Here is a 27611-nt window from a genome sequence, read left to right as displayed (position 1 = left end):
AGAAAACATTTCAGGAGAAAGCTAAAAACCTGTAACTTGTTAACGCCGAGCAAAAACATGGCTGAATCCTGAATGACTCCTATTTGTATAAATAGGGGACTACATAGGCGGCAAAATGTAGTTTTTTCCCTGCCATGGAAGTGCACTTGTATACTGAGGAGGAAGCAATTTGCATTACAGCCGTAAATGAGGATTCAAAATGGCGGCTTGGCTCGGTATTCCCTTTCGGGCGCTCTCGTTTTCCGTTAGAATTTGGTAAAGAAAAAAATTAATATATTATTTACCAGCTTAAGGGTTGGTCCGTGTGGTGAAATACCGTGACCTCGGCCTTGAATACTGACCTCGGCCCAGAGGGCCTCGCTCAGTACTTTCAAGACCTCGGTCACAGTATTTCACGATACGGACCTCCCAGCCAGTAAATAAAATATATGTATGTTGCTTATTACTTTGTAAAGCAATGATTTTAGGTTTTTCCATTTTGCTTATCAGCATCAGTGGGCATTAGTCTCCTCTCCAGCATTTCTTCTGAAGGATTTATATTCAACCCAGTGACAAAAGTTACCTGCTTTATGAGTGTCTCTTAAATGTTTGAGGCTAATAATAATAATAATAATAATAATAATGATGATAATAATAATAATAATCCATTATCTATAACCGTTTATCCTGTGCAGGGTCGCGGGCAAGCTGGAGCCTATCCCAGCTGACTATGGGCAAGAGGCGGGGTACACCCTGGACAAGTCACGAGGTCATCACAGGGCTGACACATATACCCCTTTTCCACCAAATCAGTTCCAGGGCTGGTTCGGGGCCGGTGCCGGTGCTGGTTCACAACTCGTTCAACTTGCGAGCCAGCTGAGAACCAGTTTGCTTTTCCATAGCTCGGGGTGCTAAGGGGAGCTACGCCATTACGTCACTGTAGACGTCAGTTACGTTGCTGTATACGTCAGTTACGTCGCTGCATTTGCATAAACCTTGGCGCGAATATCGAAGCAACAACAACACGGAGAAGAAGCAGCAACAACAACAATAATGGACGACTTCGCGTTTGTACAGCTGCTGCTTCTCATCGCTTAAAAATGGCAATCTTTCACGGTCTTGCTGTTGTTGTTGGTCTTAACAATTCCCCCCCGCTGACGTAAGCGGTTCTTTCCTCTGGCCCAGCAAAGAGTTGGTGCTAGCCTGGAACCGTTTTTTCTGGCCCCAGAGCCAGTTCTTTGTCAGTGGAAACAGAAAACCCAGTTCCAAACTAAGCACTGGCCCCGAACCAGCCCTGGAACTGCTTTGGTGGGAAAGGGGCAATAGAGACAAACAACCATTCACACACTCATTCACATCTACGGTCAATTTAGAGCCACCAGTTAACCTAACCTGCATGTCTTTGGACCATGGGTGAAACCGGAGCACCTGGAGGAAACCCACACGGACACGGGGAGAACATGCAAACTCCGCACAGAAAGGCCCTCGTCAGCTGCTGGGCTCGAACTCAGAACCTTCTTGCTGTGAGGCGACAGTGCTAACCACTACACCACCGTGCCGTCCCATAATACTAATACTACTACACTGGCTGTTCAGTCCATTTATATTTTGTTCTGTTGTACTCTTGTTTTCTGTTGTCTCAGGAGCACTCAGAGCAGAGAAATGGCTCAGTTAAGGACTCGGTCAACACTGTTAGAATCTGATCTCGAGGCCACCCGGCAGCAGCTGAGCATAGCGCATGACGAAAAGTAATGGTGCTTCCTTAAGTTCTGTAATATTTTACTGTTTTTGCATGGTGCAAATTATACCTGTAAAATTGTGAGGAATTAATACCTTGCCTGAAAAATGGTAAGGTTTCATTAACATTATGTTCTAGTCATATTTTTAACCTTAATTCCCTGTCCAGCGTTTGTGATTTAAGTAAGGAATAAACACAACAGGGCATGCTGTTACACTGTAAATTCTAAAAGTTAACTAACAAATGTTTGTTAGTACAACATTCAATTCCTGTTCCAATTTACTTAGTCTTTTTTTTTTAAGGCAATCAGTTTGCATGCTGTTTTTTTTTTTAAAGTAATTTTAACTAATAATAATTCACAGTGCATATCAGACTGAAGATGAAGTTAAAGCACTCTGGTTTAGTAGTAAGAAGTTAAGGTGACCAAACTTCATGGCTGTGTCCTAAATCACTCACTCGTTCACTACTCACTAAATAAGGAATTACTATATAGAGGACTATGTAGTGAGCTCATTGGTAAAATTAAAATTGGTGAAGTAAAGTTGCTTTTAGAAAGTCTAGTACTAGAAAAAGGGCATCTTATATTAATGAGAAAATCAGCAGCTTCGGAAGAGACTCTGCCAAACTCTACAGAGAGATCTCACAAATACTCGACCTTCAATGTGAAAATCCTCTGCCAGAGTCAACCTCAGATCTAGGCCTCGCGGAGGATTTTGCTAATTTTTTCATCAACAAAATTGATAAAATTCGTAGTGATTTAGCTGAGCATCCCAACTATCAGCCGGAGTACAACTTCTCTGCATTTACACAGGTTGATGAAGTAACTGTCGCCAACCTTATTAAGTCCTCAAAACCTAGCACCTCCTCATCAGATCCTATTCTTAAACAATATCATCACATTTTTACACCCGTTATAACAAAAATCATCAACAGTTCCTTTGTCTGTGGAATTTTCTATGAGGAATGGAAAGTTGCTATTGCGAAACCTCTTCTCAAGAAGTTGGGCATGGCATTAGTTAAAAGCAGTTACAGACCAGTCAGCAACCTATCCTTTGTTTCAAAGATAGCTGAAAAGTGTGCTCTAGGTCAATTTGTACCATATGCCAATGACAATAAACTCATACCCGACTATCAAAGTGCTTACAGAAAACATTTCAGTACGGAAACGGCCCTAGTCAAGGTTACCAATGACTTTCTGTGGGCTATGGAACAGCAGCAGGTCACAACACTTATCAGCCTTGACCTGTCCGCAGCATTTGTCACTGTGGATCATGATATCCTATTGGATGTCCTTCAAACAAATTTTGGTGTCTCGGGTCAAGCACTTAAATGGTTCGGGTCATATCTTAACGGGCACCAAATGAGGGTGAAAATTAACAACACCTACTCGAACCCTCGAGATCTTCCGGGCTCTGTCCCTCAGGGTAGTGTTGCGGGACCAGTCCTGTACACAGCCTATGCAAGCACATTAGCGTCTGTCATTCCTGGAAATACCCAAATCATGGGTTACGCTGATGATCACTGCATATATACTTCCTTTTCGCCAACATCTGATAAGGAAACAGACAATTCACAAAAAACACAACGGACATAAAGGAATGGATGAACCATAACAAGCTTAAGATGAATGATGTCAAAACTGAATTCATCTACTTCGGCAGCTTCGCCCAATTACAAAAGTGCAGTTTGGAGAGCATACGAATAAACCAAGCATCAGTGTTTTGTTCTAAATGCATCAAATACTTGGGTGTAGTCCTCGATGAGCAACTAAAATTTAAAGAACTAGTCCTAGCCAAATGTAAAATAGCATCTCTCAATCTCCATAGGTTATCTTCAATAAGGCAGTATCTGTCTTTGGAAAATGCTAAACAACTTGCTACTACTTTAGTTCTCCAATACTTAGACTACTGTAACTCCCTGCTGTCTGGAATTTCAACTGGTCTTTTACGAAAACTTCAGCTTATCCAGAACCGTGCTGCCAAACTTGTCCTCAGAAGGAAACGGTCTGACAGTGCCACTCGTGCACTATATGACCTACACTGGTTGCCAATTGCCTTCAGGATTGAGTTCAAGATCACTCTCTTAGTTTTCAAGTGCCTCCATAATCTTGCCCCGAAGTACCTTATGGCCCTTTTCCACTACCCTTTTTTTTTCAGCTCACTTCAGCTCACTTCAGCCCGACACGGTTCGCGTTTCGACTACCTCAGAGCAGCACGACTCAGCTCGCTTCAGCCTTACTCAGCACCCAAAACTCGCACCGTTTTGGAGTAGGGCTGAAGCGAGCCAAACCGAGCCGAGTGGGGCTAGGGGCGTGAGGAGACACTCCCCTGTGCACTGATTGGTGAGGAGGAGTGTCCTCACCAGTGTTGGGCACGTTACTTTCAAAAAGTAATTAGTTATAGTTACTAGTTACTTTTACCAAAAAGTAACTGAGTTAGTAACGGAGTTACTTTGTCATAAAAGTAACTAATTACCAGGGAAAGTAATTATTCCGTTACATTTTGTTCCCCCTCAAAAAAAATCAAATTCAGTTAGTGTAATCATAATAAAAGTGAATGTTAAATGTGTTTAATGACTGAAATGGACACTTAACAGAACCAATTAGTAATGTTATCTACACTATATTAATATTTTTGTGGGACAATGTGAGATAAGACATCTATCAAATGTAATATATTTTTGCAGTTATTAAAATTGTTACTAATTACTGGCCACTGACGAGGACAAACGCTTTGTTCCTCGACATAATGTGCATTGCACATAAACACTCTTGCCTTTTATTTCAAGTAATGAAAAGTGCTGGCTGTATTTCCAATGTGAAAGCGCAGTGCTGGGCTGACCGCTCGCCATCGCTGGGTCTTCCGATTGAAAGAGCGCGCAGTAGGCGTGGCCTACCTACATATGTTGTCCAAATCTACTCTGATTGGCTTACTGTGCCGTTGTCTCGTGTCTCCCCGCCCCACACGAAAGCAGAGTAAAGAAAGGCTGAACGAGCAGCGTGCCAGATGAGAACAGCTTTAATAAAGTAATGCATAGTATTTTATTGTAAGTAACGGGAACGGCGTTATAACGATGTAAAAAGTAATTAGTTAGATTACTCGTTACTAAAAAAAGTAACGCCGTTAGTAACGCCGTTTATTCTATGCCGTTATTCCCATCACTGGTCCTCACATGCCCATACACGCCCCGCGAGCACGCTGGGATCTGTAAACACCGTAAACCCGGAAGAAGAAGAAGAATTACGAATTACGAGAATTTCTCAAGCCTTATGCGCCTTGCCTCATCTATACGCTCTTGCCAGTATCTGTTGGCGTTGTCGGTGACAACAAGCCACAGTACCAAGACCAGCAACACTAACGACTCCATGTTTATTGTTTACTATCCGGGTCGTGAGACTACCGCTTAAAAGGTCACTGATGTCACTGTTTGCGCCACCTAATGACGTCCACCCACTTTCGCTAACTCCACCCAATGTGTCCATCCACTTCCAGCCAGCACGGTTCAGCGCGGTTGTAGTCGAAATGCAACTCCAACAGCCCCACTCAGCTCGACTCAGCCCAACTCAGCACGGCACGGCTCAGCCCAACTCAGCCGCGTTGGTAGTGGAAAAGCGGCAATAGTGACTTACTTAGTGTCGGGAATTTACGAGATCAACTTGCGTATCAGGTCAAGGTCGTCTTCTTACCATTCCTTAAACCACATGGAAGATCTTTGCTGACAGGCCCTTTAGTGTTTGTGGTCCTAGACTATGGAATAACCTCCCAGTATCCTTAAAATCAATTGACTCTTGTGAGGAGTTTCGCAGCAAATTGAAAACTCATCTTTTCTCCAGGGCTTTCCATAATATGTTGAGTTAAAATTCAAATCATAAACAGTCCCGGTCATGTTCATAGGCTACAAACGTGGCCAGTGGATTTTTTAAGATCTTAAGTTGTTAAATTACCCCTTAATTTCTATTTATTTTTATTTATTTTCATTTTATTATTCTTAATTTGTTAAATTTATTTCTAGTCTACATTTTAATTTTACTTTTACTTTAAATTTTATCTCTATTTTATTATTTAAAATTATATCTAGTTTTATTCTATTCTATTTTACTTTTTACATTTTGTTAAGTGCCATAGTGTGTATATGTATGTATATATATATATATATATATATATATATATATATATATATATATATATATATATATATATATTACAATTATGTGCGCTATATAAATGCTAATAAACTTAAAATGAAAAAAACACTTTCGGACACTAGTCCGCCGTGCCATTATTTACGTCATTATTGTCGCACGATTAAAACGTGCCAGATCAGTCGGCTGGTGGGTTTTCAAAATAATAAATCCACACGTATTGTGATAAATCCATATTATACTAAGCACATTTCCCACATTAATCAGTGCAAAGTACTTTGTGTCTGCTACATCTTTCAGCTCTTTTAAATCAAGCCTGAATACTTTCTTTCTTCTTTGCCGCTGCCTTTTATTAAATCAAATTTGAGGGTTTTAATTAATTCCTCGCTCTGCACTGTAACTTTTATTCTTGTATTTTATCTCTTATTCTATTTTAGCTTTTTTTCTATTCTCTTACTATTTTTAATTGTACTTGAATGCCCGTTTATAATGTGTTTCTTCCTTCGTCCATTCACCCCAACACACTTTTTCTTTTTTTTTTCAGCGCGACCGCAGTGCATGATGGTACATATTGCTTGGTTAGTGACCATCGGTTGTACGCTACTTTTCACCGTGCATTGTGGGATACTATGAGTCCACTATATAGGGTGTAATAATTCTCACTATACATTCGGACAGCACTACAAAATGGCGAACTCATTATATAGTCTACTACATAGTGAGTAGTGAGTGATTTTGGACACAGGGCATGATCACTTTAATCTATTTCATTGTCTTTACTTATAAAGCATTAAACGTACAAAGTTTAATAGAACAATAGCATGAGAAGTACAAGAAGAAAGAACACAATGTGTAATTATGCAGTGAGATATTCTGTGTTTTGAGGCAGTTCATTAACTCATGCATTTTAAATTAGACATTTAAAATTACCTGATGACTTCACGGACATCTGTATCGCTCTCATCTTCTTTTCTCTGTTCTGCTTTGTGTCTCGGGCTTCACTTTTCTTACTGTGTTTCTCAGGGAACGTGCAGTGAAGGAGCTGCGTAGACTTGGACAATCCTCACCCTTTGGCTCTCCAGTCTTGTCCTCCACACTGCTCACTCCTCCCTCCCCTGTCCATCGCTCCCTTGGCCCTCACACGTCCTATTCACTTGAACATTTGCATCACGCCTCTCCTAGCCACCTGCCACCAAGACACTCATCTGCGAGGTCTGTGTAACTCAGAATGCCATTAAAACTCAACAGAAATGCACCCCCGTGCTCTGGTTCACTTTCACTCAATGAAGAGCTCTCCTTCAATTCTATAGTTAGACGCCATTATAATAGACGCACTCCAGACTGCTGCTTACACATCCAAAGGTTTTTTGAACACTGCATTTAACTTAGTACTGGCATATTTAAATCACCCTGCTGAGCTTGTATTATTTCTCATAAATGTGTGATTTAGCTCAGTGTTAATAAATTGCCTATCAATATTTTACAGGAGTATTACTTTCAGAGACACGCAGGACTAAGCAGACATGGACTGGACAGCTTTAGAAGCACATCAGTTGTACTGTGTCACCACTATGCGCCTGCTTTATTTAATAAAGCACTTTAGATTTGAATCCATTTCATGGGGCAATCGTGGTTTAAAAGTTAGAGAAGCAGCCTGAGGCCCAAAAGGTGACTGGTTCGATTCCCTGGACTGGTAGGAAAAATCTATGGCTGAAGGGCCCTTGAACAAGGTACCTCACCCCCAGGTACTAGGTATGTGTGTGCTCGTTGTATGTCGCTCTGCATAAGCGCATCTGTTAAATGTTTGTAATGTGAGTCACTCTTGGAGCCATATGAGCACTGAATGGTAATTGATATATGAATGATGGCATTGTTTTAATTCAATAGTGCTATATTTTTAGACGCGTATTAAAATCTGGAATGAATCTTTGTCTCCTGTCTTGCATTAAAGCTGTAGTAAAGATGATTCTATAAAATTAATTATCCATCCATCCATTATCTGCAGCCACTTATCCTGTGCAGGGTCACGGGCAAGCTGGAGCCTATCCCAGCTGACTACGGGCGAAAGGCGGGGTACACCCTGGACAAGTCGCCAGGTCATCACAGGGCTGACACATAGACACAGACAACCATTCACACTCACATTCACACCTACGGTCAATTTAGAGTCACCAGTTAACCTAACCTGCATGTCTTTGGACTGTGGGGGAAACCGGAGCACCCGGAGGAAACCCGGGCGGACACGGGGAGAACATGCAAACTCCGCACAGAAAGGCCCTCGCCGGCCACGGGGCTCGAACCCAGGACCTTCTTGCTGTGAGGCGACAGCGCTAACCACTATGCCGCCCCCATTCTATTTATAAAAAAGAAAAATTGGAAGTCTGTGATTTGAATTCAGTGCCTTTCGGTCCACTAAACAAAAATAATTGAGTCTCGGGGAAAATTCTTTTTATGACCTGGACTTGAAAAATCTGAAATGCAGTCTACCTTTAAGATAATGTGGTAGAGAAACAGTGTGCAAAGAAATGAAAGCTATATTTTCTCTTGCATTTTTGATATTTTATTGCTGCAGTTTAGGAGAAGATATGTTAATGCAATTTGTCAAAAAAAAAAAAAAGGTTGTTTGTGTAGTATGTTCATGGCTGGTTACTTCCAATGGATGAAGCAGCTTCTCACCAGACCCTTGATGGTCCTTTTTATATCTTCACTTCACACTATAACAAACAATTTAGCTTTGTTTGGAATGTGGTTTGCTTTTTCGCCGGCAATAAATGAATACTTTATAATACAGTAAATACTCACTTTTAAACCTGTTGGAGATTTACTGAGGTACTTTGCTCTGTGGGCAGGGCCATGTGACATTGCCTTGGAGCAGGACAGAGAATTTGACCAATGATTGTTTGAGACAGATGAGGAGGCGTGGCTTGGTGTCGCGTGACAGGTAATACACCCCGTTCTGAACACCTGCAGGTCAGAGATGATCGCACGCTACACTGCTGCAGGTAAAATGGTCATTTTTCCTTTAACTCTTCTGTTCTTCTTTTTCTTGCTACAGCTACAAACTTTACTTGAGGCTTGTTTTAAATTTAAAAATATATTTATTTTCAAATCTGGAAAGTAAATGTTTAAGTTGGATAGAAAGGAAATGGCTATTATAAAGGTGACATTAAAAAAAACCCACCATTTCTTGAGCCTACACCTGGTTAGAGTGACTCTATGTCTAATTATGGTTGAGAATGAAATTAATGTATCATAAAGAATATTGTAAATGTACACTAAAATTAACTTTTATACACGTTAGAAGGTCTCACAGTGAGATATTGTTTGAGTTTATGAATTTACGAGTATGGGTAATTTATGAGTTTGTTTTGTACAAGGTGTTTAGAAAGTACAGAATGGAACCTGGCTGTATTACTAAAAAAAAAACCTGCTTACATTTTTTTGTCTCAGGTCACCTTTTTACATTTTTCTTAACCCTCAGGTTCAGTACTCCAATAATAATAATAATAATAATAATAATAGAAGATTTCAAGGTCAAGGTTTTTTTATTTGCCATTTGTGCATAAACCAACAGTTCAGACACATTGGAATTTTTGTGCAGGGTTCTCTCAGTCAACAGATTAGAAAATAAAAACACTATAATAAAAATATAAAATATAGAAACACTATACAATACATGTGTGTGTGTGGGAATTATTATGCTCAATTTTAAATACAAGTATTAAACAGAAGGAGAGGGCAAATGTTAAATAACATTAATAAAATAAAAGGCTAGTCCTGAGTGCTGGTCCTGGATTATTAAAAGAGGGGAAAGTTATATGAAAATATTGCACATTTTGGGAGGGGAATGAAAGTTATGTGGGGATATTGCACAGTTAAAATACTGCACATTTATCAAAGGGTATATGACACATAATCCTGTTTCATAGATAATAGTATATCGCATATTGCATATGACAAGTGAAGTGAGGTAGTAATGGTTATTGTTACGCTTATTCAATAATTTTGTTTTGCCATCAACCTGACTGTGGCAGGGAAGAAGCTGTTGAAGAACCGTGTTCTATGAGTGATGATGCTTTCCGATCTGCTGTGTCTCAGGTTGCACGTGCAGTGTTTGTGTCTGAGCAGAGAGTGAGCTGGGTGGAGTGAGTCTCTGATGATTCCCTCTGCTCTTTTCTGACAGCGCTGCACATACATAGAGTCCATGGAAGGAAGTTTTGTCCCCATGATCCTCTTCGCAGTCTTTATGACTCTTTGCAGAGCCTTCCTCTCTGCCTGTGTGGTGTTACCGTACCAGACGGTGATGCCTGCGGTGAGGACGCTCTCTATCAGTCCTCTGTAGGCCAGGGTGAGAGGGCGATGGTTCAGACCAGCTTTCCTGAGCAGCCTGATGAAATAAAGCCTTTGCTGGGCTTTTTTCACTGTAGCTGTGGTGTTAAGAGTCCAGCTCAGGTCAGATGTAGCCTGCAGTCCCAGGAGCCTGTAGCTGTCGGCCCTCTCCAGAATTCTTCCTAAAGTCCAGTATTATTTCTTTGGTCTTGTTTGTGTTGAGGATGAGGTCGTTCTCCTCTCCGTAGACAAGAATGTTGTTTACCAGGGTCCTGTACCCTGACTCGTCTCCCTCCTTGATGAGCCCCAGGATAGTGGTGTCATCAGCGTATTTGATGATGAAAGTGTTGTCCTGGGTGGAGACACAGTCATGGGTGTACAGGGTGAAGAGTTTGGGGCTAAGGCAGCAGCCCTGTGGGGATCCTGTGCTGACTGTGAGCTCAGCAGACACCTGTCCTCCCATTCTCACCACCTGTGATCTTTCTGTCAGGAAGTCCAGAATCCAGTTGCAGGTGGGAGTTGGGACGCCAAGGTCTGTAAGCTTCTCGATCAGCTTGCCCGGGCGGATGATATTGAAGGCAGAACTGTAGTCCAGGAAGAGCATCCTGGCATACGTTCTGCTGCTTTCCAGGTGTTGCAGAGTGTGGTGTAGGGCTACTGCTACCGCGTTGTCCACTGAACGATTGGGGCGGTAGGCAAACTGAAGGGGGTCGACAGTGTCTGGGACCGTGTAGTTTATGTGTGTGAGGACTAGTTTTTCTAGGCACTTCATGGCGATTGATGTGAGTGCCACTGGCCTGAAGTCATTTAGGGTGGATGTGTCTGGTCTTTTGGGGACTGGTATGATAGTAGAAGATTTGAAAATACAGGGGACTACAGCCTGGGATAATGACAAGTTGAAGATGTCAGCATACACACCAGCAAGTTGTTCCCCACAGGCCTTCAGAACCTTGGGAGGGACTCCGTCAGGTCCCACAGCCTTGTGGGGGTTCACCTTCTTTAGAGCCTTCAGGACCTGTATGTGTGTCTGTGTGTCACCTGAAAGGCAGTGTCTGTAGGGTCACAGGGGGCTTTTGATGGTGTCTCCATATTCATCCTGCCGAACCTGGCGTAGAAGGTGTTAAGGCTGTCTGGCAGGGTGGCATCTCGGGGGGTCTGTGGTTGTTGTGGTTCTCCTATAGTTTGTGACAGACTGGATTCCCTTCCTGATTTTCTGTTTTATGTCCCCATTAAACCAGGGTTTTTGGTTGGGGAACATACGCACAGTCCTGGGAGGTGCACATATGGACATGTACCAGCTGATGTAGTCACTCACAGTCTCTGTGTATTCGTGGATGTCATTAGTGGCCTCTTTGAAAGTGCTCCAGTATGTGGCCTCTAAGCAGCTCTGCAGGCTAGCCTGTGCACCTTCAGTCAAGGTGTTAACGGTTCTGACTGTGACTGGTTTTGTCTTGAGCCTTTTGTTATAAACTGGTTTGAGCCGGATTGCTATTAGATTAGATGAGACCGTTATCCATTTTTATGAACTTTCCGTTATCCATTACCGTTATCAATTTTATGAACTTTCCGTTACCCATTACAACTTTCCGAACCCAGAAGCTTCTTGCTGTGAGGCGTCAGACTTTCCAAAATGGGGTTTTGGTTCAGCTGAGAAGGCGTTTCTGATGTTGCTGTAGCAGTGATCCAGTGTTTTATTTCCCCTGGTGGGGAAAGTCACAAACTGATGCAGTTTAGGCATATTTTTCCGGAGATTGCAATGGTTAAAATCTCCCAGAATAATGACAGCAGCGTCAGGATACGTGTTTTCATGCTCAGTGATCATGTCGTGTAGCTCCTTCATTGCAGCCTCCTCCTTGGCAGAGGGGGCGTATACATGATACTCACAATGATGCGTTGCAGTACTCTGGGCAGATAAAATGGTCTTAGCTTCAAAGTCAGATATTCCACATTTTCAGAACAAGATTTTGAGATGATCTTACAGTCGGTACACCAGGATTGTTTGACGAAGGCGGCCGTTCCTCCTCCATGAGTCTTGCCGCTTTCCGCAGCGCATCAGTCTTCTCTGAAGACCGTGTAGCCATCTGGTGTTATAACCCTAACCCTAGATTTACAGGTAGATTCATAAATTCATTGAGCATTTTCATTTTTTCACATACAGTACTGTGCAAAAGTCTTGCTACCCTTTTTTTTTTTTTAAATCCAAACTTTTTGTTTGCTTGTTTGTTTATTTGTTTTATCTGTAACTGCTTATCCTGTGCGGGGTCACGGGGGGCAAGTTGGAGCCTGTCCCAACTGACCATGGTCGAGAGGCAGGGTACACCCTGGACAAATCGCCAGCTCATCACAGGGCTGACACACACAGACACAAATAACCATTCACGGTCAATTTAGAGCCACTGATTAACCTAACCTGCATATCTTTGGACTGTGGGAGGAAACCCACGCAGACACGGGGAGAACATGCAAACCCCACACAGAAAGCCCCTCGTCGGCCACTGAGTTCGAACCCAGAAGCTTCTTGCTGTGAGGCGACAGTGCTAACCACCGTGCTACCTCTCCAAACTTTGTTATAGATTTTAATTTTATGAGTTCTATATTAGGCGGCACGGTGGTGTAGTGGTTAGCGCTGTCGCCTCACAGCAAGAAGGTCCGGGTTCGAGCCCCGTGGCCGGCGAGGGCCTTTCTGTGTGGAGTTTGCATGTTCTCCCCGTGTCCGAGTGGGTTTCCTCCGGGTGCTCCGGTTTCCCCCACAGTCCAAAGACATGCAGGTTAGGTTAACTGGTGACTCTAAATTGAGCGTAGGTGTGAATGTGAGTGTGAATGGTTGTCTGTGTCTATGTGTCAGCCCTGTGATGACCTGGCGACTTGTCCAGGGTTTACCCTGCCTTTCGCCCATAGTCAGCTGGGATAGGCTCCAGCTTGCCTGCGACCCTGTAGAACAGGATAAAGCGGCTACAGATAATGAGATGAGAGTTCTATATTATCAAGTCAGTACGAAAACAGTTTAGATTTCCAAACATTAGTTTTCCAGCACAAAATTAAATGCTACAGAAAAAAAAAGTTTGTGTATCAGGAAAGAAAGCAGCATACAAGAGGTCACTTTTCAGATTTAAAGAAAAAAGGAATGAAGGTTGCTGGGTTTTGCTGCAAAAATAAGAAGAAAGGCTGACAGTCAAAGTCTCCAGAAGAACTGTGTCTGGTTCTGCAAGATGCTCAGGAAAACTTACCAGTTATTTTCCTTATAAAACTGTATTAATTATAATACCTGACACTTAAAAAGAAGAAGAAGCAAAGGGTCATCACACGAAATATTACCTTTGTTTCATTTTTTAGTGTTTACTGCTCTGTATAGTATTTATTAAATGTAGAAACATTTCATTTCATTATTTTTGAAGGCATCTTTGCTGTACAGCATTTCTTTGCATGTGCGTAAGACTTTTCCACAGAACTGTTTATCCATAAACGAGCTGTAAATTCTTGTCGTCTGGCTCGCTCTGAATCACTTTATTACCGTCATTTCCATGTTAGAGATATTTATGTTGTACAGTGGATATAAAAAGTGTACACACCTTGTTAAAATGATAGGTTTTTCTGATGTAAAACAAATGAGACCACTATAAATCATTTTAAAACTTTTCCCACCTTTAATGTGACCTATAACCTGTGCAATTCAATTGAAAAACAAACAAATCTGTTCAGGGGAAAAACATAAATAAAAAATGTACAATAAGCTGGTTGCATAAGTGTGCACACCCTTAAACTAATACTTTGTTGAAGCACCTTTTGCTTTAATTACAGCATTCAGTCTTTTTGGGTTCACACCTGCCATCAATTAAAATGACTCTGATTAACCCCAAATAAAGTTCAGACATTTACTCAGTTGCCTCCTCCAGCAAAAGCCAGGGTTCACAGAGAGCTTACAAAGCGTCAAAGGGAGCTCATTGTTGAAAGGTATCAGTCAGGAGAAGGGGACAAAAACATTTCCACGGCATTAGATATACCATGGAGCACAGTGAAGACGGTCATCAAGAAGTGGAGAAAATATGGGACGACAGTGACATTCGCGAGAACTGGACGTCCCTCCAAAATTGATGAAAAGACGAGACGAAATCTGGTCAGGGAGGCTGCCGAGAGGCCGACAGCAACACTGAAGGAGCTGCAGGAATTTCTGGCAAGTACTGGTTGTGTACTACATGTGACAACAATCTCCCATATTCTCCATATGTCTGGACTATGAGGTAGGGTCAAAGAAAAACATCCAGGCCCGGCTAAATTTTGCAAAAAAAAATACATCAACTCTCCCAAAAGCATGTGGGAAAATGTGTTATGGTCCGATGAAACTAAGGTTGAACTTTTTGGCCACAATTCCAAAAGGTATGTTTGGCGCAAAAACAACACTGCACATTACCAAAAGTACACCATGCCCACGGTGAAGCATGGTGGTGGCAGCATCATGTTTTGGGGTTGTTTTTCTTCAGCTGGAACAAGGGCTTTAGTCAAGGTGGAGGGAATTATGAACAGTTCTAAATACCAGTCAATTAAACCTTCAGGTGTCTGCTAGAAAGCTGAAGATGAGGAATTTCATCTTTCAGCATGACAATGACCCCAAAAAAGTTTTGGAACGGCCCAGCCAGAGCCCAGACCTAAATCCAATTGAAAATCTGTGGGGTGACCTGAAGAGGGCTGTGCACAAGAGATGCCCTCGCAATCTGACAGATTTGTAGCGCTTTTGCAAGGAAGAGTGGGAAAATATTGCCAAGTCTAGATGTGGCAGGCTGATCGACTCCGAGCCAAAAAGACTGAATGCTGTAATTAAATCAAAAGGTGCTTCAACAAAGTATTAGTTTAAGGGCGTGCACACTTATGCAACCAGCTTATTGTACATTTTTTATTTTTTCTCCCTAACAGATTTGTTTGTTTTTCAATTGAATTGTACAGGTTATAGGTCACATTAAAGGTGGGAAAAGTTATGAAATTATTTATCGTGGTCTCGGTTTTTTACATCAGAAAAACCTATCATTTTCATGGGGTGTGTACACTCAGTGGGGATCCTAGAGTGATTTACTCCCCGGGCGAAACCCCCTGCTGGCACCCCCCCCCGCCCGTCTTTTTTTTTTTTTCGGGGGGACCTTTTTTTTGGGGACCGTTTTTTTTTTTCGCGCCCGCGTCGAAGCACGCTCGAGTTTGCAGTGATCACTTGGTGAAAGGTTTGTATCTCCCTCTCAGCTATGGCCTGAGTGTTTTCCAAGTACTTTTCTTGCTATATGTCATTATTTTATGGTACTTTTTTAGTCACGAAGCGCTAAAGTCCCCAGCTGTTTCTTTGTTTACTCCTCACTAAGTCCATATGCATGACGGAGAAAGGCCTCAGTCAGCCACTGGGCTCGAACCCGGACCTTCTTGCTGTGAGGCAACAGTGCTAACCACTATATATATATATATATATATATATATATATATATATATATATATATATATATATATATATATAAAATATAGTGGCATGCAAAAGTTTGGGCGCACTTACTGAAAATGTCTGTTACTGTGAATAGTTAAGTGAGCAGAAGATGAACTGATCACCAAAAGGCATAAAGGTAAAGATGACACATTTCTTTTCAGCATTTTCTGCAAGATTTGTGTATTATTTTCCTGGCTGGGATTCCGGCTCACCTGTGCCGGGCCTCGGCTTTACCTTTTCGGCGGAAGCGTCCATGTCACCGCGGCAGACGCGGCGGCTGGCTGGTGAAGCTGAAACTTCATCTGGCACACTCTTCGTCCACTTTCCGGACAGGACATGGGTTATTCCCTCCTTCTGCAGTGCCCCGGTGCTTCCTGGACCCAATCGACGCCTGCCTGGTACCTGTCGCCGGCGTTTTTGATGGACTCCAGCCCCAATGTCGCTGCCCTCTTCGGCTGTCTCAGCGCGGGGCTCCTGAGGACGCTGCCCCGGGCTCCCCGATCCACAGGCTCCAGCTCTCACCAGGATTGGCTTGGTAAATGCTAGATCCCTGGCGAACAAAACTTTCCTCCTGAGGGATTTCTTCAGCTCCCGTGACCTGGATTTCCTCTGTGTGACAGAGACCTGGATCGGTGCCGGTGAGTGCAGGGTTCTGGTCGAACTTTTACCCGCTGACTATTTTTACTTCAACTCCCCGCGGATGTCGGGTCGTGGAGGGGGAACGGCGACAGTTTACAAAAACGATTTTAAATGTAAACAGCGCACCGTCTCATCCCCACCCTCCAGCTTTGAGGTGAGTTTATTTGAGGTGGGTCATTCCGACCCGGTGCTGTGCACCGTCATCTACCGACCCCCCAAATACAACAAGGACTTTGTGAATGACTTTTCTGCTCTTCTGGCTGAAATTATGCCTAAGTATGACCGTGCCCTTTTTCTTGGGGACTTTAATATTCACGTGTGTTGTCCTGAAAAGCTGTTGGTGAAGGAGGTTTTAGGCCTTATTGAGTCATTTAATTTGGTGCAGTGTGCGTCTGGTCCCACACATGAACAAGGACACACATTAGATCTTGTCCTCTCTTATGGTCTATCTGTGTGTAACTTGGAGATCTGTGACAGCGTGATTTCTGATCATATGTCTGTGTTGTTTGAAGTTGCCTATTCCAGTGCTGAGGTTAAAACTGGCGCTCCTGTTCAGAAACGTCGGATTGTTAACTCTTGTACTGCTGGTCAGTTCTCTGTTGCTTTTGATCAGCTCTGTGACCGTTCTGCCTCTGTTAACACACAGGAGCTCAGCTCCTGGTTTCATTCCTCCTGCTGTACCATACTGGACTCTGTGGCTCCAATAAAAACTGTGCAGTCCAAAACTAAATCTGAGCCGTGGTTCAATGAGGAAACTCGCTCAGCTAGGCAGGAGTGCCGCAAAGCTGAGAGAAAGTGGAAGAAGGACAGGCTGGAGGTTTCCTTCCAAATCCTAAAAAGCTGCTGGCGATACTACCAGAACACCGTTAAGGAGACCAAAAGGCAATACCTGTCAAATATCATTTGAGTCCAATCGTCAAAACCCACAAGTGCTATTTAAGACCATTGACACTGTTCTTAATGCCCTACAGCTTGTCAGCGTGGAGGCATCTCCTGAAATGTGCAATAGCTTCCTCCACTTCTTTATTGATAAGGTTGCTACTGCTAGGGCTCTCATCTCAGCTCCTGCATCGGACCCCTCGGACTCTGCTCCTTGTTCTGTAGCTCTTGATAAGTTTGAGCCTGTGTCTCTGTCATTTTTAGAAGATCTAGTTGGTCATATTAAGCCTTCGGGTTCTCCCTGTGACACTGTCTCTCCTCGTCTCTTTAAAGACGTTTTTCGTAGTATAGGGCAGTCAGTCCTGGCTATCATAAACAGCAGTCTGTCTTCTGGTGTTGTCCCCCTGAGTTTTAAACATGCAGTGGTGCAACCACTACTTAAGAAACCTGGCCTTGATCGTAGTGTGTTGGCCAATTTCAGACCCATCTCTAAGCTGCCTTTTATTTCAAAAATTTTGGAGAAAGTTGTTCATGCTCAGTTGAAGTCATTTTTAGATGAGCATGGTGTCCTGGAGGTCTTTCAGTCCGGTTTTAAAACTCTGCATAGCACAGAGTCAGCTCTATTAAGGGTTTTTAATGACATCCTCACGGGTAATGACTCTGGTGACCATGTAATTCTTGTTCTGTTGGACCTAACTGCGGCCTTTGACACTGTGGACCACAACACCTTAGTGGCTCGGTTACACCGCCTAGTGGGTATTCATGGTACTGCTCTGGAATGGTTACAATCATATCTGGCTGACAGAAGCATGAGTGTAAGCCTTGGAAATTTGGAGCCCAGCTCTGCTCCACTGTTGTATGGGGTTCCACAGGGGTTCATTTTAGGGCCACTGCTTTTTTCTTTGTATTTATTGCACCTGGGCTCCATCCTGAGAAAGCATGGCATCTCCTTTCATTGTTATGCAGACGATAGTCAGATATATGTGCCACTGAAGAAAAAAAATGCTTTCTCCCTCACACCACTTCTGTCATGTCTCGAAGACATCAAGGCCTGGATGGCCTTGAACTTTTTAAATTTTAATGAAAATAAAACAGAAGTGGGGCGGCATGGTGGTGTAGTGGTTAGCGCTGTCGCCTCACAGCAAGAAGGTCCTGGGTTCGAGCCCCGGGGCCGGCAAGGGCCTTTCTGTGTGGAGTTTGCATGTTCTCCCCGTGTCCGCATGGGTTTCCTCCGGGTGCTCCGGTTTCCCCCACAGTCCAAAGACATGCAGGTTAGGTTAACTGGTGACTCTAAATTGACCGTAGGTGTGAATGTGAGTGTGAATGGTTGTCTGTGTCTATGTGTCAGCCCTGTGATGACCTGGCGACTTGTCCAGGGTGTACCCCACCTTTCGCCCGTAGTCAGCTGGGATAGGCTCCAGCTTGCCTGCGACCCTGTAGAAGGATAAAGCGGCTAGAGATAATGAGATGAGATGAAAACAGAAGTGATAGTGTTTGGCCCCAGCGGCTCTTGTGAACCCTCGCCTGTTGATTTGGGCCCTTTGGCAGACTATGTAAAGCCAACAGTCACAAAATTGGGTTTTAAGATGGACAGTGATTTTAAATTGGATCGGCAAGGTAGTTCCGTAGTGAAATCCAGCTTCTTTCAAATTAGGCAGCTGGCAAAGGTGAAGCCTTTCCTTGCACAAACGCCCTTTGAGACAGTAATCCACGCCTTCATAACATCTCGGCTGGATTACTGTAATGCACTTTATTTTGGAGTCAGCTAGTCCTCCCTCGCATGTCTCCAGCTGGTGCAAAATGCAGCCGCTCGCCTTCTAACTGGAGCACATAAGAGGGAGCACATAATTCCCATCCTGGCCTCCCTCCACTGGCTGCCTGTGCACTTTAGAGTCCATTTTAAGATTCTTTTATTTGTTTTTAAGTCTTTAAATGGTCTTGCCCTCCCTTACCTCACTGAGCTCCTTCAACCCTACGCTCCTACTCGGTGCCTCAGGTCAGCTGACCTGCTGCTCCTGGAGGTACCGAGGTCCAAACGGAAGCTCAGAGGGGACAGAGCTTTCTCCATTGCTGCTCCAAAATTATGGAACAAGCTACCATTGCACATAAGGCAAGCCTCCTCACTGTCCATTTTTAAAACCAGTCTTAAAACCCATTTTTACCCCTTGGCCTTTAACTCCGCATGAGACTTTGCTCTTGTTTTAGTGTTTTATTGTTTCTAATTGCTTTTAAAAACAATGAAACAGCTGTTCTACTGTCTGTTTTATTTATTTCATTGTTTTTAATTGTTTTATGTCTTTATGTACAGCACCTTGTTTTCAACTACAGTTGTTTTAAAGTGCTATATAAATAAAGTTGAGTTGAGTTATTTTTGTTTTGTACAATTGGAGAGTGAAAAAAGAAAAGGAACACCATGCAAAAGTTTGGGCACTCCAATACATTTGAGTTTTTAGGTAACTTTTATTAAGGTTCCCGACCTTAATTAGCTTATTGAGCTGTGGCTTGTTCAAATTCTTCTTTAGGAAAGGTCAGATGATGCAGATTTCAAAGTTGTATAAATTCTCTGCAAACTTCAGATGTTGAATTTTGTGGCTAGGATGCAGGAAAGATTTTCTTCTGATGACACTTCCATGAAGGTCATATTTGTTCAGGTGTCACTGCATAGTAGAACAGTGACCACTCCAAGGTCTGCTAAATCTTTCTGAAGGTCTTTTGCAGTCAAACAGGGGTTTTTACTACAAAAAGTGTTTACAAGCTGTGATACTTGCCAAAGGGGGTGTTACTAGGTACTAACCATGCAGGAGGCCCAAACTTTTGCTTCGGATTCTTTTCTTTTTTTGTCATTTTGAAAATGTAAAAGATCTCATCTCATCTCATTATCTGTAGCCACTTTATCCTGTTCTACAGGGTCACAGGCAAGCTGGAGCCTATCCCAACTGACTACGGGCGAAAGGTGGGGTACACCCTGGACAAGTCGCCAGGTCATCACAGGGCTGACACAAATGGGCCTTTTCCACTACCCTTTTTCAGCTCACTTCAGCTCACTTCAGCCCAACACGGCTCGCGTTTCGACTACCTCAAAGCAGCACGACTGAGCTCACTTCAGCCTTACTCAGCATCCAAAATTCGCACGGTTTTGGAGTGGGGCTGAAGTGAGCCCAACCGAGCCGAGTGGGGCTAGGGGCGTGAGGAGACACTCCCCTGTGCACTGATTGGTGAGGAGGAGTGTCCTCACATGCCCCCACACGCCCCGCGAGCACGCTGGGATCTGTAAACACCATAAACCCGGAAGAAGAAGAATTACGACAAAGAAGAAGAAGAAGATCAGAAAACTAGAAGATGCGCCTCGCCTCATCTATACGCTCTTGCCAGTATCTGTTGGCGTTGTCGGTGACAACAAGCCACAGCACCAAGACCAGCAACACTAACGACTCCATGTCCTCCATGTTTATTGTTTACTATCCGGGTCGTGAGACTACCGCTTAAAAGGTCACTGATGTCACTGTTTGCACCGCCTAACGACATCACGTGACGTCCACCCACTTTCGCTAACTCCACCCAATGTGTCCACCCACTTCCAGCCAGCACAGTTCAGCGCGGTTGTAGTCGAAATGCAACTCCAACAGCCCCACTCAGCTCGACTCAGCCCAACTCAGCACGGCACGGCTCAGCCCAACTCAGCCGCGTTGGTAGTGGAAAAGCCCCAATAGACACAGACAACCATTCACACTCACATCTACGGTCAATTTAAAGTCACCAGTTAACCTAACCTGCATGTCTTTGGACTGTGGGGGAAACTGGAGCACCTGGAGGAAACCCACGCGGACACGGGGAGAACATGCAAACTCAGCACAGAAAGGCCCTCGCCAGCCACGGGGCTCGAACCTGGACCTTCTTGCTGTGAGGCGACAGCGTTAACCACTACACCACTGTGTGTGTGTGTGTGTGTGTGTGTATATATATATATATATATATATATATATATACACACACACACACTACCGTTCAAAAGTTTGGGGTCACTTTGAAATGTCCTTATTTTTGAAAGAAAAGCACTGTTCTGTTCAATGAAGATCACTTTAAACTAATCAGAAATCCACTCTATACATTGCTAATGTGGTAAATGACTATTCTAGCTGCAAATGTCTGGTTTTTGGTGCAATATCTCCATAGGTGTATAGAGGCCCATTTCCAGCAACTCTCACTCCAGTGTTCTAATGGTACAATGTGTTTGCTCATTGCCTCAGAAGGCTAATGGATGATTAGAAAACCCTTGTACGATCATGTTAGCACAGCTGAAAACAGTTGAGCTCTTTAGAGAAGCTATAAAACTGACCTTCCTTTGAGCAGTTTGAGTTTCTGGAGCATCACATTTGTGGGGTCGATTAAATGCTCAAAATGGCCAGAAAAATGTCTTGACTATATTTTCTATTCATTTTACAACTTATGGTGGTAAATAAAAGTGTGACTTTTCATGGAAAACACAAAATTGTCTGGGTGACCCCAAACTTTTGAACGGTAGTGTGTGTGTATATATATATATATATATATATATATATATATATATATATATATATATATATATGTATATAATGTTTGAAGCTTTTAACAAGCAGTGCCAAAATAGCAATTTTATTCCAAAGAGAGAGAGAGACAGACCCTGAAACAGGCAATGTATCCTCAGTAATGCAAACTGTATAACTGAAAATAAATATCATATTGGGAAACAAATGGAAAAATTGTAGTAACTTAACCCATTTTTAATCTCTTAAAACAGTAATGAATTAAATAATTTCTTCAATAATATCCCTTTAATAAAGGGATAACCTGGCTTATTAAACATATATTCATCTTCAACATATGACTCAGTCACAGTGATTCTGTATGGTATTCAGTCACTACAAAGAAACTGATAGTAAAAGCTATGTATTTAATAGAGTGAGAAAAACCACTGGGCTTTATTTAGGCCTGTGATCTATATCAAAGCCCAGAGGTTCATTAAATGTGGTTTCTCTTTTTAATTTAGCCTTTGAAGGAAAGGTCTTTGTTAGTGGCACGAGGAGCTCCTCTGCTCCATGCTCATGGCTGTAAGATTGTGAGTTGCAGGACTGCCAGGGAGCAACTCATTTTTTAATATGATCCGAGTAAAGATAAGGAGATATCTAGTGGAGAATCAGATTATGCTCTGATCTTATAACCTAGCAGTTTATGTACGCCTGACTGTCACACCCATGTGTGCTGTACACCTGACTGTCACACCCATGTGTGCTTGCTGAACATCACATTCCAGAGTAAGTCCCTCCTTTGCTGTTTATAATAACCTCCACTCTTCTGGAAAGATTTTCCATGAGATTTTGGAGTGTGGCTGTGGGAATTTGCCCATTCAGCCACAAGAACATTATTGAGTCAAGGTGCGTTCAGCGTTCCAGTTCATCCCAAAGTTGTTCTTCCATTCCAAACTTGGCATATCATATCTTCATGGAGCTCGTTTTGCACACCACAGATGGATGTGATTGTCAGGTGTCCACATACTTTTGGCCACTTAGTGTATATTGTACACCTGTGTCCATGTTTGCGACTCCTGAAGTTACAGCTGCTCTCAGTCCAGATTCTTATGTTGTGACGTTGGAGAAAAGGTCAACTGAGCATCATGGGGGAATTCCATGACCATGTGGAGAGCACTGGTGAAGGTGTATCTCAGTTGTTTGATGATCCACTGGCTTTCTATCCAGTGGACATGTATGGGGTCTTTTAGTGCCATGATTCTCAAAGCAGTGTCCCCCGGGGGTCCTTATAACCCAGTGGTTATGTTATTATACATTTATAAATAATGTCAACTGGAATCTAATGACAATTTTTATTAAAAACATGTTCTGTGGGTGGATTTTGGAAATGAAAAAAAAAATGCCCTGGCTCCAATAAATAGCCAAAATATTATTGTACACCTTATTATTAGTATTATACAGTATTATTCTGGAATAATTAATTAAGGGGTTTGTGATTATTATTTTTTTTTTTATTTCAGTTAACAGGTTCCTGACTGTAAAAAGTTTGAGAAACCCTGCTGTAGTGGATGCACTAGAATCATGAAACATATGTAAATTAGACAAGACTAATTCAGAAAAAGTGGAACTTTATGGTAAAAACACTCATCAAGACAGGCAGATAAATGCTTGGAATCATCAGAAAGACAATGCTGGAGCGGGACTTTGCAAATTAAAACTAAGTTTCTCGGTTATTTAAAGGAGTCATGTGTTTGCAAACAGGAGAGTGTCATTAATAAACAGAAGACAGAACAGGGATATGAGCTTGACTGGAAGTCTGATGATGAGGTTATGTGCTGAGGATCATGGGAGTTGTAGACCACAACATCACATTTTGAATTGCACTCGCAATTATATTTCATCATTTCCTATATTCCCACAAAAATGGAATACTTTTAATGATACCACAGTTTTGATTCCAGTATCAAGATCTCATGGAATATTTAATCCCAAAATGCAAATATCGTCCAAGACTCACTGTGTCATTGTAACTGTTGACTGATGGACGAGTGATTAGGGTGTGAGATCAACTCCCAAGATGACCAATGTACCAATGTTGGGACTTTGAGCAAAGTCTTTAAACTTCAACTGCTTGGATTGTGTCATGGATAATTATATCTGCCAAATAGATAAATGCAAAGATAAAGTTTCTGAGCACCCAGTGAACAGGAAAAAATATTTAAGCCATTACATATGGATCACTTTTAATAACCTCTTCAGACCTTAACTCCAATAACTTTCATTTGAAAATATTCAGTTACTCAATGTATAGATGTGAGCCAAATATAATGTATGTTTAGATACTCATCACTTTTAGATGACCAACACATGAATAACACTTTTTGTCTGTATTTGTCTGTTAATTAATAGATATTATACATCAGAGCCTGTTTGTCGTCTTCCCCCTTTTCTATCAAAGATTGCTCTTTAGTTGGTTTAAAGCATTCTTTGCTACCTATTACTGCATCTGTTTAAAGAGTCAAATGTTTCAATTGTAATGGTCACTGGAGCAAGTTCATGAACATTAAATGAAGTGTGTAAAGTCACTATCACTATGACTTGTTTGTTTGGGTAAATGGTCGTCATAATCCCAGTGAAGAAGATACAAGTTCACATGAGGTTCACAGCTCACTAGACAGAAAAATCTATTTGGATCAAATGTCTGAGAAGTAAGAAACCATTACTCCAGATGTTACTGAAGAGTAAAAAAAAAAATACTCCAGGGTAGATTTCTAATGGGAATGCTTTGAGATTGTATTGAAAGTCGGATTTTTACAAATGTACTATTGTAGAAGCATTAAACTTCAAGGCCAACCATTTGGTTACAATCATTAAGACTAGAGGGGAACCGTCAGGACCTTCTAGGCCTTTAGAGAAAGCCCAAACATATCAGCATCTCAAATGTTATATTTAATTTCTTTCATTCTTTAATTGCTTTCATTCTTTCATTATAATTATTCTCTTCTAATTTGGCCTCATTTTCTATCAAATTTCCTTCATAAATGAAAGGGCATTTACTGTCCTTAAAACATTAAAATAGTTATCTAGTGAGATTTTTTTTGTTTGTTGTCTCTAGGCTGAGAAGAGTTTCGAGCTGGCTCACTCATTGGTTAGGACTTCATTGCTTGGACAGAAGGCCATGACAGTGTATGTTTATGTAGGAAGTAACATATGAATTAACCAATCAGATTTTGATATATAGTGAGAGGGACCAAAAATGTATCGCCCTCGGCCTTCTTGAAGGCGAATGTGAGCTTAACCGTGAGTCAGCACCATCAGCGCGGCAGTGAAGTCACCTTCCAGCCAGTGTAGCGTTCATCAGTAGTGTTAGCGAAAGCTAATAAAGCAGTCAAGCAAGTAGCACAGGCTAACGACCGAGAAACTAAGATTTCTGTCTCCAGACATTACATTAATGGCATTTAGCAGACACTCTTATCCAGAGTGACATACAACGTACCTAGAACAGTTTGGAGAGCAGTTAGGGGTTAGGTGCCTTGCTCAAGGGCACGTCAGCCATTCCTGCTGGTCCAGGGAATCAGACCTTTTGGTCCCAAAGTTGATTCTCTAGCCATTAGGCCATGGCTTCCAGACTCTTCTTCCACACACGCTCACCACAGTATTTTTCACTCAGACTTAAGTATTCATTTCTCTATGTAATTTACTTAGTTACTTTTAAAATCATCAACACCTCTGATTTTACCAAAGCACTCTTGACCGCCATCAAATCCATGAAGACCAATAAATCCTCCAGTGTAGACCAATCTGTTACTGCCGAAACCTTAAGATTTTGCGGTGATCAACTTCACTCTGCACTGTTGGACATGTCAAATTCAGTTCTTATCCAAAACGAGGCTCCAAACAATGGAGAGAAAACATAGTGCCAATCCCAAAGAAACCGTCTAAGAACACGAAGAACTTTCAAGGAATATCTCTGTTGTCTGTAGCTGGAAAAGTATATAATAGAATGCTCCTAAATCACATCTATGAGCCTGTAAATAAACTCCTACGACCTTACCAAACTGGTTTTCAAAAAAGTTGGAACTGTCTAGAACAGTCATGTGCTTAGGAGGTTACTGGAGACTTGCCATCAGCATCAACTACCACTAATAGCAACTTTTGTAGACTTCAGCAAAGCCTTTGATTCGATCAATAGAGACATCATGTGGAAAATATTATGATGCTATGGAGTACCTCAGAAAAATGTTGACGCTATAGCTGCTGTTTATTCAAACAGCACAAGTCAAGTCCACGTTGGCAACCAGATGAGCCCGCCTTTTTGCATTAATAAAGGAGTTCTGCAGGGAGATACACTTGCCTCGTTTTTATTTATCATTGTACTAGATTACATCTTGAAGCAGACTGACATGAACCATGGGTTGAAAACAGATCCTGAAAACCCAGAAATCATACTTCCTGACCTGGATTTTGCAGATGATCTTGTTCTGCTTGATTCATCAGAGACTGCTGCAGGAGAACACCTTGGCAATGTTGAGAAAGCTGCTTCTCCCATACAGTGGTGCTTGAAGGTTTGTGAACCCTTTAGAATTTTCTACATTTCTGCATAAATATGACCTAAAACATCATCAGATTTTCACACAAGTCCTAAAAGTAGATAAAGGGAACCCAGTTAAACAAATGAGAAAAAAATATTATACTTGGTCATTTATTTATTGAGGAAAATGATCCAATATTACATGCAGTATCTGTGAGTAGCAAAAGTATGTGAACCTTTGCTTTCAGTATCTGGTATGACCCCCCTTGTGTAGCAATAACTGCAACTAAACGTTTCCGGTAACTGTTGATCAGTTCTGCACGCTGGCTTGGAGGAATTTTAGCCCATTCCTCCATACAGAACAGCTTCAACTCTGGGATGTTGGTGGGTTTCCTCACATGAACTGCTCGCTTCAGGTCCTTCCACAACATTTCGATTGGATTAAGGTCAGGACTTTGACTTGGCCATTCCAAAACATTAACTTTATTCTTCTTTAACCATTCTTTGGTAGAACGACTTGTGTGCTTTGGGTCATTGTCTTGCTGCATGACCCACCTTCTCTTGAGATTCAGTTCATGGACAGATGTCCTGACATTTTCCTTTAGAATTCGCTGGTATAATTCAGAATTCATTGTTCCATCAATGATTGCAAGCTGTCCTGGCCCAGATGCAGCAAAACAGGCCCAAACCATGATACTACCACCACCATGTTTCACAGATGGGATAAGGTTCTTATGCTGGAATGCAGTGTTTTCCTTTCTCCAAACATAACGCTTCTCATTTAAACCAAAAAGTTCTATTTTGGTCTCATCCATCCACAAAACATTTTTCCAATCGCCTTCTGGCTTGTCCATGTGATCTTTAGCAAACTGCAGACGAGCAGCAGTGTTCTTTTTGGAGAGCAGTGGCTTTCTCCTTGCAACCCTGCCATGCACACCATTGTTGTTCAGCATTCTCCTGATGGTGGACTCATGAACATTAACATTAGCCAGTGTGAGAAAGGCCTTCAGTTGCTTAGAAGTTACCCTGGGGTCTTTTGTGACCTCACCGACTATTACACGCCTTGCTTTTGGAGTGATCTTTGTTGGTTGACCGCTCCTGGGGAGGGTAACGATGGTTTTGAATTTCCTCCATTTGTACACAATCTGTCTGACTGTGGATTGGTGGAGTCCAAACTCTTTAGAGATGGTTTTGTAACCTTTTCCAGCCTGATGAGCATCAACAATGCTTTTTCTGAGGTCCTCAGAAATCTCCTTTGTCTGTGCCATGATACACTTCCACAAACATGTGTTGTGAAAATCAGACTTTGATAGATCCCTGTTCTTTAAATAAAACAGGGTGCCCACTCACACCTGATTGTCATCCCATTGATTAAAAACACCTGACTCTAATTTCACCTTCAAATTAACTGC

The 27611-nt window shown here is 42.2% G+C and overlaps 2 protein-coding genes across 4 annotated transcripts in view; both read left to right on the top strand.

Annotated features, from left to right (window-relative positions):
* The window catches only part of tsga10 (testis specific, 10), a 47085-nt gene extending 39104 nt beyond the window's left edge, over positions 1 to 7981 (top strand). For all 3 annotated transcript variants that reach the window (XM_060899518.1, XM_060899517.1, XM_060899516.1), the window contains 2 exons: positions 1623 to 1727; positions 6882 to 7981. In XM_060899518.1, coding sequence (XP_060755501.1) covers positions 1623 to 1727; positions 6882 to 7080 — 304 coding nt within the window. In that variant the 3' untranslated portion in view covers positions 7081 to 7981. The remainder of the gene's footprint in view (positions 1 to 1622; positions 1728 to 6881) is intronic.
* Positions 7982 to 8607: 626 nt separating this feature from the next.
* The window catches only part of cracdlb (cracd like b), a 45906-nt gene continuing 26902 nt past the window's right edge, over positions 8608 to 27611 (top strand). Inside the window, exon 1 of the mRNA XM_060898776.1 lies at positions 8608 to 8860. The gene's annotated coding sequence lies outside the window, so the exon portion shown is untranslated. The remainder of the gene's footprint in view (positions 8861 to 27611) is intronic.

This window comes from Neoarius graeffei, chromosome 18 (genome assembly GCF_027579695.1).
Source record: "Neoarius graeffei isolate fNeoGra1 chromosome 18, fNeoGra1.pri, whole genome shotgun sequence".
NCBI classification, from domain to species: Eukaryota; Metazoa; Chordata; class Actinopteri; order Siluriformes; family Ariidae; genus Neoarius; species Neoarius graeffei.
The sequence above is the reverse complement of the archived record's forward strand: the minus strand, read 5'-3'. Positions and strand labels throughout refer to the sequence as shown.